The sequence below is a fragment of the Macrobrachium nipponense genome, chromosome 3, assembly GCF_015104395.2.
Source record: "Macrobrachium nipponense isolate FS-2020 chromosome 3, ASM1510439v2, whole genome shotgun sequence".
Taxonomy (NCBI): domain Eukaryota; kingdom Metazoa; phylum Arthropoda; class Malacostraca; order Decapoda; family Palaemonidae; genus Macrobrachium; species Macrobrachium nipponense.
This window is the reverse complement of record NC_087202.1, coordinates 124,738,696-124,757,446: the sequence shown is the minus strand read 5'-3', so window position 1 is coordinate 124,757,446 and position 18,751 is coordinate 124,738,696. Positions and strand designations below refer to the sequence as shown.

Genomic DNA, 18,751 nt, shown 5'->3' with positions numbered 1-18,751 from the left:
GTTAATTCCTTTTTAAAGATTTTGGAATATGTACATGTACGTGTAAGTCAACATATTGCACTTTGGAGTTTGTACGGTTAAGTCCGAGACAGCAATGTTTAATACCCATGGGACACTGATACTGTGAGCTGCTTCTCTAATTCTACATCAGCGAAGTCTTTGAAAAAATATACTATGATCTTTACATAATCATGGAACCACATTCTAATAACGTTTTATTTAAAATTTAAACAGATATCATACTGTAATTAGAAATGAGTGCTGCATTTACCTTTGCGTCAGCTGGCTTCGTAGAAAATTTATCCCTTCGTTCTCCATTTTCGTCAAAGAGGAGAATGACACGTTCTGCTGTTGACACTGCTAATTTTACATTATTTGGTGACCAAGCAAGTGCAGTGATTTTAGCTGCACCATCCTGAAAAGAGCAAAATAGTACATACCTTACAGTATTACACTTGAGAAATCACAACTTTTAAAAGTAAATTGTACTTTCCCTAACTACAGTGGTATCCCCATAGTCACATTCTCCGGATTCGCGGACTCACACATTCGCGGATTTCTCTCTGGAACGTTTCCCTAGATTATTCGTGGAAAAATGATATTGTTATTGTACAATAAAGTTTCATACATACTTACCTGGCAGATATATACTTAGCTATAGACTCCGTCGTCCCCGACAGAAATTCAAATTTCGCGGCACACGCTACAGGTAGGTCAGGTGATCTACGGCCTGCCGCACCTGGGGGCAGGGAATGGAGGAATAGGAACCATTACCGTTCTAGAACCAGATTTTCTCTTCCACCTGTCTCCTGAGGGGAGGCTGGGTGGGCCATTTAATCGTATATATCTGCCAGGTAAGTATGTATGAAACTTTATTGTACAATAACAATATCATTTTCATACATTCAACTTCCCTGTCAGATATATACTTAGCTGATTGGCACCTTTGGCAGAGGGTAAGAGACAGCTAATTACTGATTAGACAGGTAAACAACATACGTTGCAGGTAATAAAAAAAAAATACCCTGGTTCCTACCTGTTTTGGCGTAAGATTTCATAGCTACTGCTTAGAGGACTGTCGATGGGGTCTTATCCACTTACTCGACAGAACCTAATGGCCTTTGTCAATGGGGTCCTATCCACTTACATGACAATACACCTATGCCTAATGGCATAACAAAGGAGTACAACACTGATCCCGATCACCCGATCCTAACCGTGGATTAGTATGTACTAAGATTGAAAGGAGTTATCCCCAACCACCTTTCAAACAACCTTAAAATTCAACACCAAACTATTTTAAAATTAAAATTAAACAAAAATTAAAGAAAAATTAAGGATCAGTCTTATCTCCTTCACCCAGCACTGTATCCGCTGATACATACGGACCCAGAGAGAAGCATTTCTCGTATGTTACCCTTACATCTTTTAAATAATGGGAGGCAAACACCGAGTTGCACCTCCAGTACGTAGCTGCTAAGATGTTTTTCATCGACATGTTCTTATTGAACGATATCGATGTAGCAACTGCACGTACCTCGTGCGTTTTACTCTCAATGCTGCAAAAGGATTCACTTTTGCATTTCATGTGAGCCTCAGTTATCACGTTTCTGACAAAAAAGGCTAGGCATTTTTCGACATTGGTCTCTTCGGGTCCTTAACTGCACACCAGAGAGCTGATTGCAACCTTGCAGCTGTTTCTTCTTCTGCAAGTAAAATTTTAAGGCTCTAACCGGACATAATGATCTCTCAATTTCCTTTCCCACAAGTTGAGAAAGCCCTTTAACTTCAAAACTCCTGGGCCAAGGTCTCGAAGGATTTTCATTCTTTGCTAAAAACAAAGGCCGGAAAGATACCACTGCAGAGTCTCCTCTAAAGCCCACTCTCGAGTCTAGAGCCTGCAATTCGCTGACTCTTTTGGCAGTAGCGAGAGCCATTAGAAAAATACACTTCCTCGTAATGTCTCTGAAGGATGCTTGATTAGGAGGCTCGAACTTCTCTGATGTTGAGGGTTATTTAAGAAACCTACGTCTAGGTTTCCAGCTAGGGGTAAGTGAAGTCTTCGATTTTGATGTTTCAAATGATCGAATCAAATCATGAAGGTCTTTGTTCAGGCCCCTGTTCCTGAACACAGCAGATAGCATGCTCCTATACCCCTTTATTGTAGATACCGCCAATTGAGATTCCTCTCTCAAATATAGCAGGAAATCAGCAATTTCGGTCACAGAGGTATCGGAGGAGGACAGCTTCTTCGCCTTGCACCATCTACAGAAGACTTCCCACTTCGATTGATAGATCCGCATGGTAGAGGATCTTCGTGCTCTCGCAATTGCTTTTGCAGCTTTGCGAGAAAAGCCTCTCGCTCTGACCAATCTTTCGATAGTCGAAAGGCAGTCAGGGCGAGAGCGTGGATGTTTTTGTGATACCTCTCGAAGTGGGGTTGTCTGAGCAGATCTGTCCTTTCGGGAAGAGATCTGGGGAAGTCCACCGTCCATTCCAGTACCTCTGTGAACCATTCTCGAGCAGGCCAAAAGGGAGCGATTAATGTCATCCTCGTTCCTTCCGAGGACACGAACTTCCTTATCACTTCCCCCAGTATCTTGAACGGGGGAAAAGCGTATGCATCTATGCCCGACCAATCCATGAGCAGGGCATCGATTGCTAGGGCTCTAGGATCCTCCCCTAACGACCAGAAGTTCTCCATCCTTCTGGAGAGGAACGTCGCAAACAGATCTACTTGAGGTTTCCCCCATAGAGACCACAGCTTCTGGCAGACTTCTGAATGAAGGGTCCATTCTGTTGGAAGGACCTGGTTCTTCCTGCTCAATCTGTCTGCCCTTATATTCCTTCCTCCTTGAACGAATCTTGTCAAGAGTACTGTCTTTCGTTCCTACTCCCGCCCAGATTAATAGAGCCCTTGCTAACTCGTAAAGGGGGGGAGAAAGAGTGTGTCCCCCCCTCCCCCCCTGCTTTCTGATATATGCCAGAGCCGTGGTGTTGTCCGAGTTGACCTGGACCACCACGCCTCTGACATCCTCTTCGAAATGCCTCAGAGCCAAATGAATGGCTAGAAGTTCTTTCGCATTTATATGCCAGGACATCTGTTCTTTCGTCCAGATGCCTGGCACTTCCTTCGTCCCTAGTGTTGCTCCCCATCCTGTTTCTGAGGCGTCGGAGAACAACACTAAGCAAGGGTTCTGCAGAGACAAGGACACTCCCTCGTTCTTTTCTAGAGGTTCTAACCACCATCGCAAGTGGTTCTTGATGTTTTCTTGTAGAGGAAAGGAATCTGCCAGTTCTCCTGTCTTCCTGTTCCACATTCTCCTCAGGTAGAACTGCAGGGGTCTCATGTGCAGCCTCCCCAGAGAAACGAACTGCTCTAGCGACGAAAGGGTGCCCAGAAGACTGAGCCATTCCCTCGCCGAGCTTCGCTCTTTCTCTAGGAAGGCCGAGATCTTCTCCAATCCTCTCGCAATCCTTTCTTGGGATGGAAATGCTCGAAAACCCCGAGAATCCATCCGAATCCCCAGATACACGTAGACAATGTCCTGGCTGGGGATCGTCTGAGACTTCTCGAGGTTCACGAGCAATCCTAGAGATTTGACTAGATCCAGAGTTGTTTCCAAGTCCTCCAAACACTGCTATCTTGACTGCGCTCTTATGAGCCAGTCGTCCAAGTAGAGTGATATTCTCACCCCCTTCAGATGTAGCCATCTTGCTACGTTCCTCATCAATGCCGTAAACACCTGAGGAGCCGTCGAGAGGCCGAAGCACAAAGCCCTGAATTGGTAAATCCTTCCCTGCACCATGAATCGAAGATATTTTCTCGATGAAGGATGCAGGGGGACGTGAAAGTAAGCGTCCTGAAGGTCGAGGGAGACCATCCCATCTCCTGGACGCAGAGCCGCAAGGACCAAGTTGGAAGTCTCCATGGAGAACTTGGTCTTCTCCACGAAGCGGTTCAATGCACTCACATCCAGCACAGGCCTCCACCCTCCCGAAGCTTTTGGCACTAAGAAAAGGCGATTGTAAAAGCCCCGGGAGTGAGGATCCTGCACTGTCTCGATGGCCTCCTTCTCCAACATTTGCTGTACTAAACCCAACAGGGAATCCCTTTTTGCAGGATCTTTGTACCTCGCTGACAGCTCCCTCGGTGTCGTCGTCAATGGAGGTCTGTCTCTGATGGGGATGAGATATCCTCTCTTGAGTACTTCCAGAGACCAAGAATCTATTTGCCTCGAGGCCCACGCTTCTGAAAACTTCAGTAGCCTGGCCCCTACTGGTGCTTGGAGGACTGGTATCTCACTTGGAATTCTTCTTTGGCACTCTAATGGAAGAAGACCTTCCTCTTCTTTCCACTCCTCTCTTCCTAGGGGCTCGGCATGATGAGCTCCCTCGAAAGGGCTGCTGAGCACTTCTTGGCTCCCTCTTCGTGGCAGGAACAGCTGGTCTTGACTTTTTTGCTGATTGGACAAGCAAGTCTTGTGTTGCCTTCTCAGTCAGCGAGTGAGAAATATCCCTCACTAACTGAGAAGGGAACAGCTGTTTAGACAGAGGGGCGTATAAGAGAGACGCCCTCTGGACTGGAGAGACTGCTTTCGTCAAAAATGAGCTAAAGACAGCCCTCTTCTTCAGAATTCCTGCCCCGAAAAGGGATGCCACTTCCGCTGATCCATCTTGCACCGCCTTATCCATACAGGCGAGCACACTATGCAGGACTTCGGGTTCCAAGAAATCAGGGTCTTGCGTCTTCTTGGCTAAAGCCCCAAGGGACCAGTCTAGGAAGTTAAAAACTTCCAAGACATGGAATACTCCTTTGAGGAGATGGTCCATTTCCGACATAGTCCAGCTCGTCTTAGCCGATGGAAGCTCCTCATTAGCAAGGAGATCTGGAACGAGTTCGAGATATCCACTCCCCTCAGTTTCAGGACTAGTGCCAGGGCGGCTCTGTATCCTTTGACTGTGGGGACCGAGCGGAGCTTTTCCCGGCGAAGAAAAACAAGGAAATCCGCTACCTGCTGAAGAGTGGCTCTGAGAGGAGATAGACCCCATCTACGACACCAACCACAGAAGACGACCCACTTCCCCTGGTACACAGCTGCAGAGGACTGTCTGACGTTTCCAGCCATCTCTGTTGCTGCGCTGCGAGAAAAGCCTCTCGTTCGCAAGAGATGGTGGATAACATCCAGCCGTGAAGATGTAGAGACTGGACTACTCGGTGGTACCGCTCTACGTGTGGCTGGACGAGAAGGTTGTGCCAAGGGGGAATCTTTCTCGGTGCTTCTGCAAGCAGAGCCAGCAGGTCCGGATACCAAATGGCCTGGGGCCATTTGGGAACCACCAGGATCATCCTGAGATTCGGGGTGGCCAGCACTCGGCTGATCACCTTGCGAATCAGGCTGAACGGGGGAAAGGCGTAGGCGAAGAGGTTGTCCCACGGATGATGAAGAGCGTCCTCTGCAGCTGCCCATGGGTCAGGCACGGCTGAAAAGAAAACCTGAAGTTTTCTGTTATGCCGGGTGGCGAACAGATCCACTACTGGACGCCCCCACAGGTCGAAGAGCCTTTCCGCCATGTCCTGGTGTAGGAACCATTCGGTCCCTATCACCGATCCCAACAACAGCTGAGTGCTTGGTCTGCTTTACTGACATTCCGTCTTGCCCTGGTAATTGTAGCGGGAGGCTGACAGCTCTATTCGGGTTGGAGCCCACGGCCCACTCGTGCACCTGCAGAGTCAACTGGTGCAACGGGAGAGACACTAGGCGCCCCTGTTTGTTGACGTATGCCATCACCATGGTGTTGTCGCACATCAACACCACCGAGTGTCCCATCAAGCGGTCCTGGAACTCTTGGAGAGCGAGGAACGGTGCCTTGAGTTTCAGGACATTGATGTGAAGGTGCTTGTCATGAAGGTCCCACACTCCTGCAGTCAGCAACTCCTCCAGGTGTGCGCCCCATCCCTCGTTTGATGTGTCTGAGAACAGCAGCATCTCCGGGGGGGGAGTGCGGAGAGGCACTCCCCTTAAGAGGTCCTGTCAGATCCAGCCACCAGGCTAGGTCCTTCGTGAGGGACACGGGGAGTACAGTGGATCCTCTGCCTGTGACCAACTCTCCTTTAGTCTCCACTGAAGAGACCGCAGTGAAGACGCCCGTGAGGGACTAAATTCTCTGAGTGATGACAGGTGGCCAATCACGACTTGCCATTGCTGATCTGACTGTTCCTGCCGAGACAGGAACCGTCGGCTGTCTCCCTGAATCTGCTGATCCGCAAGTCTGCGGGGTGGAAGACTCGCCCTGCTACTGTGTCGATCAGCAATACCCAGGTACTTCATCCTCTGCTTGGGTTCGAGATCGGACTCCTCGAAGTTCACCACGATTCCCAGATCGCGGCAGAACTCCAGGAGTCGATCCCTGTCCCGTAGCAACTGTGAGCGGGAGCTCGCCAGGACTAACCAGTCGTCGAGATACCTCAGAAGACGTATCCCTACCGAGTGGGCCCAAGCAGACACCAGAGTGAACACTCGCATGAACACCTGTGGGGTGATTGATAGACCGAAGCAAAGTGCCTTGAATTGGTACACTGTCCCGTTGAGGATGAAGCGGAGGTACTTCCTGGAGGATTGATGGACAGGTATCTGGAAATACATGTCCTTCAAATCCACTGAAAGCATGAAATCGTTTCTCCCTGATGGAGTCGAGCACGGAACACACTATCTCCATTGCGAACCGAGTCTGGCGGAACGAAAAACGGTTCAAAGGAGAGAGATCTATCACCAGGCGCCAGCCCCCCGAAGACTTCTCACCAGGAAAAAAGGCGACTGTAGAAGCCCAGTGATTGATCCCTGACGATCTCTACAGCTCCTTTGCTCAGCATGGTCTTGATCTCTTGTCGAAGAGCTACGTCCTTTGATGTTCACAGGACGTAGGTTTGAAGATGGACCGGGTTGGAGGTGAGGTGTGGCCGAGATTCGAAGGGTAGTAGATATCCCTTCCCAAAGGACGTCTACTATCCAGGTTCTCGGCACCGTAGCGCTGCCATGTTGCCCAATGGCTCGCCAGGCATCCCCCCCACTTCTGGCAGCAGGTGAGGGGAAATGCTGTCCCTAACGTTGTTTCCCAACTCTCTTCGACTTCTTCCCTGTACCTCCTCGTGAGAAGGAGGGCTGGGAGGGGGGCTGATGACGACCTCCCCGGCAGAAGTTGAAGGCAGAGTCTTCCCTTGGGGCTTAGACGGGGCAACTGTCTTAGCAGCCGAGGAAGCGCTAGCCAAACTCTTGGGCTTGGCCGCAGTTGCTCGAGGCTGCCCAGAAGCCTTCGAGACTGCCTGGTGTACTAAGTGGCCACTGTCATCAGTGCGCCGCCTTTCTACCGCAGCGTCCATCATCTCTCCTGGGAAGAGAGAGGAGGAACTCCGAACAGGTCCGTTGCGTAATCCAAGTGCCGCCTCACGCCCGGCCGCCCTAGATACTCGGGTAAGGACTGCGTCCCTACGGCGAAGTACCAGGTTGGCCCACAGGTTTACCGTCTGTTGGGCGAGGAAGGAAATGGCCCTTTCTCCAGACTGGCAAAGTTTCCTGAACGCCGAGTCATCTTCAGGAGAAATATTCCCAGAGGTGGTTGCGACTTTAGACACTGAGGGACCACAGGTCTAGCCAGGAGAGTGCCTGGAAAGCCGCCATAGCGGTGGATTCCAGGTCTAGTCCCTCTTGCTGTGAGAACCAGAGGTTCTCTGTCAGGAGCTACTGCAGAGACACTCCCAGAGTTAGCCTGGCTAGCTCCGGGTTCACCTGTTTGGGCAGCATTGGATCTTCCGATGGCACGTAAAAACGCCGCTGTCGCAGTAGAGGAGGAGGAAGTAGCTTGGATGACCTGCCAGACTTCAGTGGACCCTCCTGTCCGGAGACGAGAGACTCCACCTGGTCTAGCACAGAGTCAGCAAGCTCTGATCGCAGCAGACCCACCGTCGGTTTGGGTTCCTTTTTCGGACCCCAGAACAACTCGAGCCAGGACGTGGGCTCAGAAGGTAGGAGTGGTGATCCTTCCCCGAGGTTGTTGTGCTGACAAATCAGCCCAATAACCTCGGCAAAGTTCCTCTGGATCTCTGGAGTTATGGCATCTTGCGGAATAGGACCATCAAGTCCCTCGAACAAGAGCGACTCCCGAGATCCTCCTCCTTCAGGAGGAGGAACGGCGACAGACCTCTCTCGGTCACCTCCTGTCACTTGCGCGTAGGACCTGGTCGATCCTAAGACTGTGCCTGGTACGTACGGTGTCGTGACGGGATCGCGAGAGGCGCGCCCCTCACGATCACTCCTCGGTGCCTCGCCCTTCCCGGTGTAGCCCGAGGAAGTTGAAGGTACAGGAGAGGAAGACCTGATGCTCCCCCCTCGCTCACTGGCAGAACCGGTGTGCTTGGAGGACTGCAGGCGATCACCAACCTGCGGTGGGGATCGAGCCGCAGGCCTGGTCACGCCGCTCCCCTGGGGCGAGCGGCTAGACCGAGAACAGCGGCCCAGGTCCCGTGCGTCAGAGGAACTGCTGCTGGTCCCCCTATCCGTCTGGTCCCGGTGGGAGCGGCGGTCAGGGGACCTGCAGAAACCACTGTCACGGTGAGACCGGTGCTTGTCCTCACGGCGCGTCGAACCGCTGGTACCAGCCGAGGCTGGCGCCAGCAATCAGGGGGACCTCTTCCCAGCCTCACCCCGTGGCCAGTCTGGGACTGTCACGTCACCCCGGGTGACTGGCTGGTCGCTACGAGAGCGGCCGATGGCCTGGCGAGAGTCACCTGAGCGGCTCTCGCCAGCCTTCCGCTCTGTGCCATGATCCTGGCGCCGAGCGAGCTCTGGCGTCTGGGTCTTGGTACCTCTCTTGGACGAGAGGCCGAGCCGGAACCTGGTGTAGTGGCAGAGCCTCTAGCACCAGGCGAGGAAGTACCGGTGTTAGCCGGTACCCCTCTGGTCCCCGTCTTCTTCTTCCTTGCGGAAGGAGAGACGGGCCCTGCTCCCAAGGAGCAGGAGGACCAGCGGAAGGACCCCCTGTCCCACCGGAGTGGGACGGGCCCTTAGAAGTTCCCGAAGGAGCCTTCTTAGGGGGGGAGGAGGCAGCCTTCTTCTTCCGCGGCTGGGTAGCCTTGGAAGTCGAAGGGGAAGAGGCAGCAGCAGACGACGAAGAAGACAACGAAGACGACGACGACAACACCTTCCTCTTCTTCGTCAGCTTCCTCAGGACAGATGTCAGATCAGCCATCCAGGATGGAGCCGGGGCTGCTTTTGCTGAAGCAACAGGGCCCGGCTGCACCTGTCCGAACAGACCAGCGTCTGGGGCAGTAACACCACGGACTGGGATGACATCGGCAGGTACGGGAATAGTGGGAACAGCAGGAACGGCAGGAACAGCCAGAACAGCATCAGCGGCAGGTACGCAGGGCAGCAGCCAGCAACATTCTGGGTACCGGCGGCAGGTCCAGGGGCGAGCTCTTTGGGCAACGGAAGTCCGGGGGAGGCAGCACGATGAACCCGGGCAGCAGCGGCACACCCCTCCTCGGTACGGCAGCAATCGGCCCCTGCACAGTGGCTGTAGGTGTAACTGACATCATGTGGGGGTATATACCAGGTGAGGAGGGGCGGCGTACCCTGGAGTAGAGATCGTGGTGGTGGTGGTGGTCACCGCTCCATGGGTGACCGTCCCAGACCCCGCCAGATGCTGGAGCAGCCCCTGGATACTTGGCACGCCCTGCAGTCCCAATGACGCCCACACCTGTCCAATGTCATCCCTCACAGCGGAAGCACCTGCGGAAGCAACAGTCGGGTACACAGGAGGGGTTCCCCCTCATGCGGGGGGGGGGGGGGGGGGGGGGGGGGGTGGGGGGGGGGGGGGGGGGGGGCAGCACCGCCCCAAACGAATAGAAGACCCCGAATACAACTGTACGTCGGGGTAACGAGCACCCTCCTCTACGCTCGACGGATCGGGTGAAGAGAAGGACCTTGATACCCACCCAAAGGGGAAGGTGCCATATGTGGGAGTTGAGCGTGGGGCAAGAAAGAAGACAAAGTATCGGTTACCAAGGGAGTCGCGGGAGAGCTTTCCGATGACTCCTTGGCAGGCCTTCGCTACTTCCTGCCCTCCTACAACCCCCACTGCACCTCCGACCAATCACAACAAATGTTACATGGCTCGGGCCGAGAGCATTCACGCCCTCGGCACCAAGCGCAAAGGACATGAGGATCTATTTCAGGAAAAGACCAGAATTTCCCACACTTGCGGCCCTCCAACCCGGGGCACAATCGCGGGATGATGGCGGGGCGTGGGGATAGTTCTATTCCTTGATCCATAATTAATCAAAATATGAAAATGAAAAGACACTGTACTTACAAGTTCTCTTTCATACACAAACAAACCAGTTGAAGAAACATGACATTGTTATGATACAATAAAGTTTCATACATACTTACCTGGCAGATATATACATAGCTATAGACTCCGTCGTTCCCGACAGAATTTCAAATTTCGCGGCACTCGCTACAGGTAGGTCAGGTGATCTACCGCCCTGCTCTGGGTGGCAGGCTAGGAACTATTCCCGTTTTCTAATCATAATCTCTCTTCCACCTGTCCTCCGCGTGGGAGGCTGGGTGGGTCTTCAATTGTATATATCTGCCAGGTAAGTATGTATGAACTTTATTGTATCATAACAATGTCTTTTCATACATTCAACTTACCTGTCAGATATATACATAGCTGATTGACACCCTTTGGTGGAGGGCAAGAGACAGCTAACTAACTGACTAGACAGGTAAACAACATGTTGTAGGTATAAATAAATTAAACCTTAGTTCCTACCTTCTTAGATGGAAGACTTCGTGGCTACCGCCTAGGAGTCTGCTTCATCTCAAGAACCTTAGCGAGATAGTGATCTGTGGCCAAGAATTCTTGTGGATCTGTCGATGGGGTCTCTTCCACTTACTCGACAGAATCCTAAATGGCGTTTGTCAATGGGAGCACATCCGCTTATATGACAACACGCACTAATTTCAAGGAGCACACAACCAATCCCGATCACCCGGATCCTAACCCGTGTTAGTTCTAAGATTGCCTCGATTTATCCCAAACTCTTTGCAAACACCACAAACTCGAAAATCATACATACAAAAATAACAAATTTTTGTACCCCTCTAATAGTCAGATGTCACTCGATTTTCAAATAAAGAGAAGTGAAGGCCGCCTGTGCGACAACTGACACTCCCATCAACTCGAAAACCCGAGAACACATCCGACAAGAGGGTTACGTACATAATTTTAAGGATTGGTGCTTTCTCCTTTACCCAGAACCGTCTGTGCTGACACAAACGGACCTAACGAAAAGAACATTTATCATACGTAACTCGTACTCTTTTTAAATAATGGGATGCAAACACAGAGTTGCATCTCCAATAAGTTGTATCCAAAATGTTCTTTAGTGACATATTTCTTTGGAACGCCACCGAGGTTGCGATTGCTCTAACTTCGTGGGCTCCCACTCTTAGGAGATTAAACGAATCATCTGGACACTTCTTATGAGCTTCTGTGATAACACTTCTCACAAAGAAGGCTAATGCGTTCTTAGACATTGCTCTCTTGGGGTCTTTCACTGAGCACCAAAGACTTTTCTGCGAACCCCCCCAACTGCTTCTTCCTGTCCAGATAAAATTTTAGAGCTCTAACTGGGCACAGGGATCTTTCTGCCTCTCTGCCCACCAAGCTAGAAAGTCCTTTAACTTCGAAGCTCCTGGGCCAGGGATTCGAAGGGTTTTTCATTTTTGGCCAGAAAAAGGGACTGAAATGAACAAATTGCTGAGTCTCCTTTGAAGCCAACTCTTGATTCAAGGCGTGCAACTCACTGATTCTTTTTGCACGTTGCAAGAGACTCAGAAACAAACACTTCTCGTGATATTACGGAACGAAGCAGTGTGAAGTGGTTTCGAATTCATCTGATGAAAGAAATTTCAAGAACCACATCTAAGTTCCAGCTTGGAACCTTAGGTTCGCGGTGATTTAGATGTTTCGAATGAACGAATAAGTTCGTGCAAATCCTTGTCATTCGTTAGATCTAATCCTCTGTTTCTAAAGACTGCTGAGAGCATACTCCTGTACCCCTTAATAGTTGGTACCGAGAGATGCGACTTTTGTCTAAGAAACAGAAGGAAATCTGCAATTTCGGTTCACAGAGGTACTGGAAGAGGACAGCTTCTTCGACCTACACCAGTTTCTGAAAACTTCCCACTTCGATTGGTACACTCGTCTCGTAGATGATCTGCGGGCTCTAGCAATTGCATTTGCTGCCTGGCGAGAAACCCTCTCGCTCTGACGAGTCTTTCGATAGTCGAAAGGCAGTCAGAGCAAGAGCGGGTAGATTTTGATGGTACCTCTCGAAGTGGGGTTGTTTGAGCAGATCTATTCTGTTTGGAAGAGATCTGGGGAAGTCCACTGTCCATTCCATCACCTCTGTGAACCAGATTTGCGCTGGCCAATACGGAGCGATCAGAGTCATCTTGGTTCCTTCCGGATGCCACGAATTTTCTGACTACTTCCCCCAGAATCTTGAACGGGGAAAGCGTAAACGTCTATTCCTGACCAGTCCAGGAGAAAGGCGTCTGTTGCATAAGCTCGGGGATCCTCCACCAGGGCACAAAATGTATCTATCCTTTTGGAGAGGAATGTGGCGAAAAGATCTATTTGAGGCTTCCCCCAAAGGCGCCACAGGCTCTGACAGACTTCTGAGTGGAGTGTCCATTCTGTGGGAAGGACCTGGAATCTCCTGCTCAGTCTGTCCGCTCTCACATTCCTCTCCCCTTGAACAAACCTTGTTAGAAGAATTACCTTCCTTTGGTTCGCCCAAATCAGTAGATCCCGTGCCAGCTCGTACAGAGCAAAAGAGTGCGTCCCTCCTTGCTTCTTGACATAGCCAGAGCTGTCGTATTGTCCTAAGTTTATCTGCACGACTTTGCCTCTGACTAAGTGTTCGAAGCTCTTTAGCGCCAGGGTGAATTGCTAAGAGCTCTTTGCAATTTATTGTCCATGACACCTGTTCTGCCGACCAGGTGCCTGACCACTTCTCTGGTCCCAACAATGTTGCACCCCAGCCCGCCTCCGAGGCGTCTGAAAACAATGTAACAGGCTTGGGTTCATTGTACTTGCAGGGACACTCCTTGTTTTCCTTTAGTGGAAGCAACCACCACTTCAAATGGTGTTTTATTTCTTCCGATATTGGAAACGTATCCGATAGCTGACCTGTCTTCCAACTCCAACTTCTTCTTAGGAAGAACTGAAAGCGGTCGAAGATGTAATCTCCCTAGGAGAAAGAACTGTTCGAGCGAGAAAGGGTTCCCAGAAGGCTCAGCCATTCCCTCGCCGAAGTGCGCTCTTTCCCTAGAAAGTTCGATACTGTGGCACAGCCTTTCTTTAGTCTCTCTTGCGATGGAAAAGCTCGAAAACCCCGAGAATCCATCTGAATCCCCAGATAAACCACGTTCTGGCTGGGGATCATCTGAGATTTCTCGAGGTTCACGATCAGTCCCAAAGACTTTGTCAACTCCAGTGTTATTAACAGGTCCTCCAAACACTGCTTTTGCTTTTGAGACCTGGCTCTGATGAGCCAGTCGTCCAGGTACATTGAGACATTTATCCCTTTCAAGTGTAGGTGTCTCGCTACATTTTTTCATCACGTCTGTGAAGACTTGAGGAGCCGTGGACAGGCCGAAACACAGGGCCCTGAACTGATAATTTCTGCCTTCGAACATAAATCGAAGGTAACTTCCTCGACGAATGGTGGATCGGGGGATGTGGAAGTCATGCGTCCTGAAGGTCTATGGACACCATCCATCCCCTTGCCGTTAGTGCTGCAAGGACTGAGGCAGACGTTTCCATGCTGAACTTCTGTTGTTCGACAAATTTGTTCAGCGCACTTACGTTCCAGTACCGTGTCTCCATCGGTCGAGGCTTTTGTTACAAGAAACAAGCGGTTGTAAAACCCCGGGGGAGTTGCAATCCAGTACAAGTTCTATGCTCCTTTTTTCCCACATCTGTTCCACCATTTGACGAAGAGTGTCCGTCATCATCTGGTCCCTGTATCTGGCGGACAATTCCCTCGGAGATGTTGTCAAGGGAGGAATGTCCTTGAATGGAATGCGATACCCCTTCTTGATGATCGACATCGTCCAAGTGTTGGCTCCTAAGTCTTCCCAGGCTTTCGCAAAATACTGTAGCCTGGCTCCTACGGGTGTCTGGAGGACAGAACTCTCACTTCCCTTTCTTAAAGCACGGAAGGAAGACCTGCCCCCTCTTATCGGTTGACTTCCTTCTGGCGATCGGTCTAGTTGGAAGACCTCCTCGAAAGGGCTGTTTCTGAGCTGGGCGAGCCACTTTCTTCTCCTCACTAGCCACAGGCCTACTCTTCCTTGATGATTGTCTAAGGAGATCCTGGGTGGCCTTTTCCGTCAGAGAATGCGCGATGTCCTTCACCAACTGCGATGGAAAAAGGTGTTCAGAGAGAGGCGCAAACAATAAGGCGGCTCTCTGCGAATGAGAGACGGCCTTTGTGAGGAAAGCACTGTGCACCGCTCTTTTCTTTAAAACTCCTGCACCATATAGCGAGCATACCTCAGCTGATCCATCCTGAACAGCCTTATCAATGCAGGCTAGGATGCAATTCAGGGTTCTCTGGGTCGAGTTGTTCATTTTCTTGAGATTTCTTGGCCAGAACCCCAAGGGACCAATCTAAGAAGTTAAAAACTTCTAAGGTGTGAAATAGACCCTTGATGAGGTGGTCCGTTTCCGAAAGCCCCCATGTAACCTTTGCTGCATTCAAGGCGTGCCTTCTAGATGAATCCACCAAACTCGAGAAATCTGATTCGGCTGAAACGGACAGAGACAATCCCATATCCTCTCCTTTTCGTCGACCAAATTCCTCTCCTCCCTGTAAGTTTGGCGGGAGGCATACAAAAGACCGTCCTTCCCTAACTCCTTCTTCTTCTTGAACCAGGAGTCAAGAGATTGTAGCGCTCTCCTCAATAGAAATGGCAGGCTTCCATTTTAAGGAAAGAGGAAGACTTGAGTGTTTTCGTGCTCGAAAACTGCGAACGTGGAGAAGGTGGAGCAGCTGGTGTCAAAGAGTCTCCATATTCCTCCAACAGAAGGGACGAAAGGACTTTATAATTAGAAGATCCTTCCTTCATTTCATCCTCCGATGCATCTTCTGGGTTAAGAGGCTCGGAAGGAGAAGGCTCTCTCCTTTCTACTGATTCTTCTCTTACTCTCTTCCGAGTGTCAGGTTCATACGAGGAATGCGGCTGGTGTACAGCAGGAGTATCTCGCCTGAGAGGAGTAGCGTGCTTGGGATCCTCCTGGCGCCTGGCAGGCGCAAAGCGCCTCGAATACTCCTGGCTTTCAGCAGGCGCCTGGCGCCTGGCAGGCGCATTTTCATCAGGCGCCTGGCGCCTGGCAGGCGCATTTTCATCAGGCGCCTGGCGCCTGGCAGGCGCAAAGCGCCTCGAATACTCCTGGCTTTCAGCAGGCGCCTGGCGCCTCGTAGGCGCATTGTGTTCATAATACTCCTGGCGCGTGGTAGGAGTATTAAGTTCCGCATACTCCTGGCGCCTGGGAGGAGTATAAGCTTCGTAAAACTCCTGGCGCCTGGGAGGAGTATGGCCTTTAATAGGCGCATTTTGTCCAGAATACTCCTGGCGTTTGGTAGGAGTATTAAGATCCGAATACTCCTGGCGCCTGGGAGGAGTATAATCTTCGGAAATACCCCCGTGCCTGGGAGGAGTATTTAGTTCAGAATACTCCTTGTGCTTGGGAGGAGTATCCGTCTGATGTTTAGTAGGCGCTTTCCGTCTTATAAGTGCTCTACTCCTAACAGGATCTTCTTCTTCATCCAGCTCTTGGCGCTTGATTGAAGATCTTGAATGTTGTCCTGGCTCGTTACGCCTACTCGGAGTTTGGCTTCTGGTTGGCGCCCTACTCTTGACAGGAGTAGCTTCCTTTCCTACTTCTCGCCTGCCTAGCGCACCGCCCCCCCCAGAGATGGCCGCCTGTGCGACAACTCCCCTGAAGGATGCGTCGCGCCTGGCAGGAGATAGTTCTTTAGATCTTTTAATAGGAAGCCTATCATCCTTCTTACGAGTAGGCTCCTTATAAGGATTTCCTACTAGCAAGGGCTAATTTGCTCTTGCATATTCTTCAAAAATTTTCTTGGTTGAGGAATCTTCCGAAATCAGGAGAGGGAGATCTTAAGGCGCTCTAGGATCTCCTCTAGTCCCAGAGTCTGACTGTATTCTCGCCCTCTTTACTACCGAAGGAGCTCCTCCTTCGAGAAGCGCTCGGGACTCGAATTGATCTCATGTTCAGCAGCGCCTGGCGCCTGGCAGGCTCTTGCATACTCCTCTTCAAAAAAAAGGAACGGGAAAGATTCGACTCCTTCCACCCTCTTCTCGGAGAAGGCGAACTCGACGACGAAAAGCACTCTCGTAGGACCCTCTTTATAGCGGTCTTTAGCAGTCGATACGATCGATTCTGCCGAAGGGACGCCTGATCGTTGGGGATTCTCCACAACCCCCGTACGGCTTTCGACTTTCCTTCTCCTCCGGGCCAGGGAGCTTGGAAGAGGTCTAGGCCTGGGAGCGTCGCAGAGACGACCAGACGCCCCCTCCACTACACTGGGGACACTAATATCACTGCCACATTCACTTTCCTTACCTTCCAATGCTGCGACCTTTTCCTGCATTTTCTGAAGGGAAGCTCTAAGTTCTGCTATTTCCGAAGCCGAACTAGAGGGATTAGCCATTTGTGAACGGGCTGAAACAGCCATGGTCATTATCATCTAGGAAGAAGCTACAGAGGGTAGAAAGTAATCATGAGAGGCAGACCTTCTATGGGTTTCTTCCTCTCTCTATCTCTCTCTAACTTCTTCAAGTAAGAAGTTAGATTCTTCCACTCTTGTGCACTCAGATTCTCACACTCATTACACGTATTCTCAATTGAACATTCAACCATTCTACACCCTCTACAACTAGTGTGAGGATCTACCGAAGCTTTCGGAATCCTCACCTTACAGCCCTCATTCACACACACTCTGAAACTAACACTAGAATCAGACATATTCACAAAATCCAAAAACCAAGTCCAAAAAACAGTCCACGATAGCGAATGCCAAACAACGATCCAAGTACGTCACCAAATATCAGCGAGAGATGATCAAAAGCTTTGCGAAAAACGAAATCTAGTCAGGAGGAAGTAACAACAATGTTGATACAGCCGGCGACAGAGAGATTATGATTAGAAAACGGGAATAGCTTAGTTCCTAGCCCTGCCACCCAGAGCAGGGCGGTAGATCACCTGACCTACCTGTAGCGAGTGCCCGCGAAATTGAAATTCTGTCGGGAACGACGGAGTCTATAGCTATGTATATATCTGACAGGTAAGTTGAATGTATGAAAACAATAAATCCAAAGCAATACGACGATGAAGCGGGCAGAGAGCGATGGCGAACACATCCTCACACCACACAGCCGAAAGCAAAAGTGATTCTTCACCTCCAAGTCGCGCGGCGCGCGCACTGTCGGACAAGCAGTTAACTACCGAACTCCCTTGTTCGAAGCTTACGACCGTCCAGCTGCCGCTAGTTACCTCCCTATTGTAAAAGGACCGATGGTTTGTATATCGTACCGGAACAAAGACAGTATCGTACTTACAATTTCACTTTCAAACACTGACAAACCAAGTTGAAGAATATTCACAAAACCAAAGCATATGACGATGAAGCGGGCAGAAAGCGATGGTGAACACGTCCTCCACACACACGGCCGAAAGCAAAAGTGATTCTTCACCTCCCAGTCGCACTGCGCGCGCACTGTCGGACAAGCAGGTAACTACCGAACTCCCTTGTTCGAAGCTTACGACCGTTCCAGCTGCCGCTAGTTACCTTCCTATTGTAAAAGGACCGATGGTTTGTATTACGTGTCGGAACAAACACAAAGCATACGACGAAGAAGTAGGCAGAGAGATATGCAGAACACATCCATCCACCAACATGGCCGAAAGCAATGTGGTTCTTCACCTCCCAGTCGCGCAGTGCGCGCACTGTCAGACAAGCAGTTAACTACCGAAATCCCTTGTTCGAAGCTTACGACTGGTTCCAGCTGCCGCAAGTTACATTCCTATTGTAAAGGACTGATGGTTTGTATTCGTACCGGAACAAATTTCTGATGTACTTACGAGCAGATGACGCGGCAAAAAAATGACTCATCGTTGCCAATCTAGTGGAGCTTCACACATACGCCAATGCATTTACAAACTGTTTCCATGAATTCTAGTTGTCATAGTAATGCAGTAATGATAAAATTGCTGTAATATGTTATTGTTATTATACAATTAAGTTTGTTCATACTTACCTGGCAGATATATATATAGCTGTATTTTCTGACGTCCGACAGAAATTTCAAAACTCGCGGCACACGCAGTGGGCGGCCAGGTGGTAGTACCCATTCCCGCCGCTGGGAGGCGGATATCAGGAACCATTCCCATTTTCTATTCATATTTTTATTAATGCCTCTGTCTCCTGAGGGAGGAGGGCGGGCACTTTAATTATATATATCTGCCAGGTAAGTATGAACAAACTTAATTGTATAATAACAATAACATTTTGTTCATGCCACTTACCTGACAGATATATATATAGCTGAATCACACCTTCGGATGGTGGGAACAGACAGAATAGGAT

General features: G+C 50.2%; 1 protein-coding gene across 1 annotated transcript in view; it reads right to left on the bottom strand.

Moving 5' to 3' along the window:
• Positions 1-18,751, bottom strand: part of LOC135222494 (intraflagellar transport protein 172 homolog) — a 369,686-nt gene that overhangs the window by 343,396 nt on the left and 7,539 nt on the right. The window contains 1 exon segment of the mRNA XM_064260577.1: positions 272-415. Within this exon segment, the coding sequence (XP_064116647.1) occupies positions 272-415 (144 nt within the window).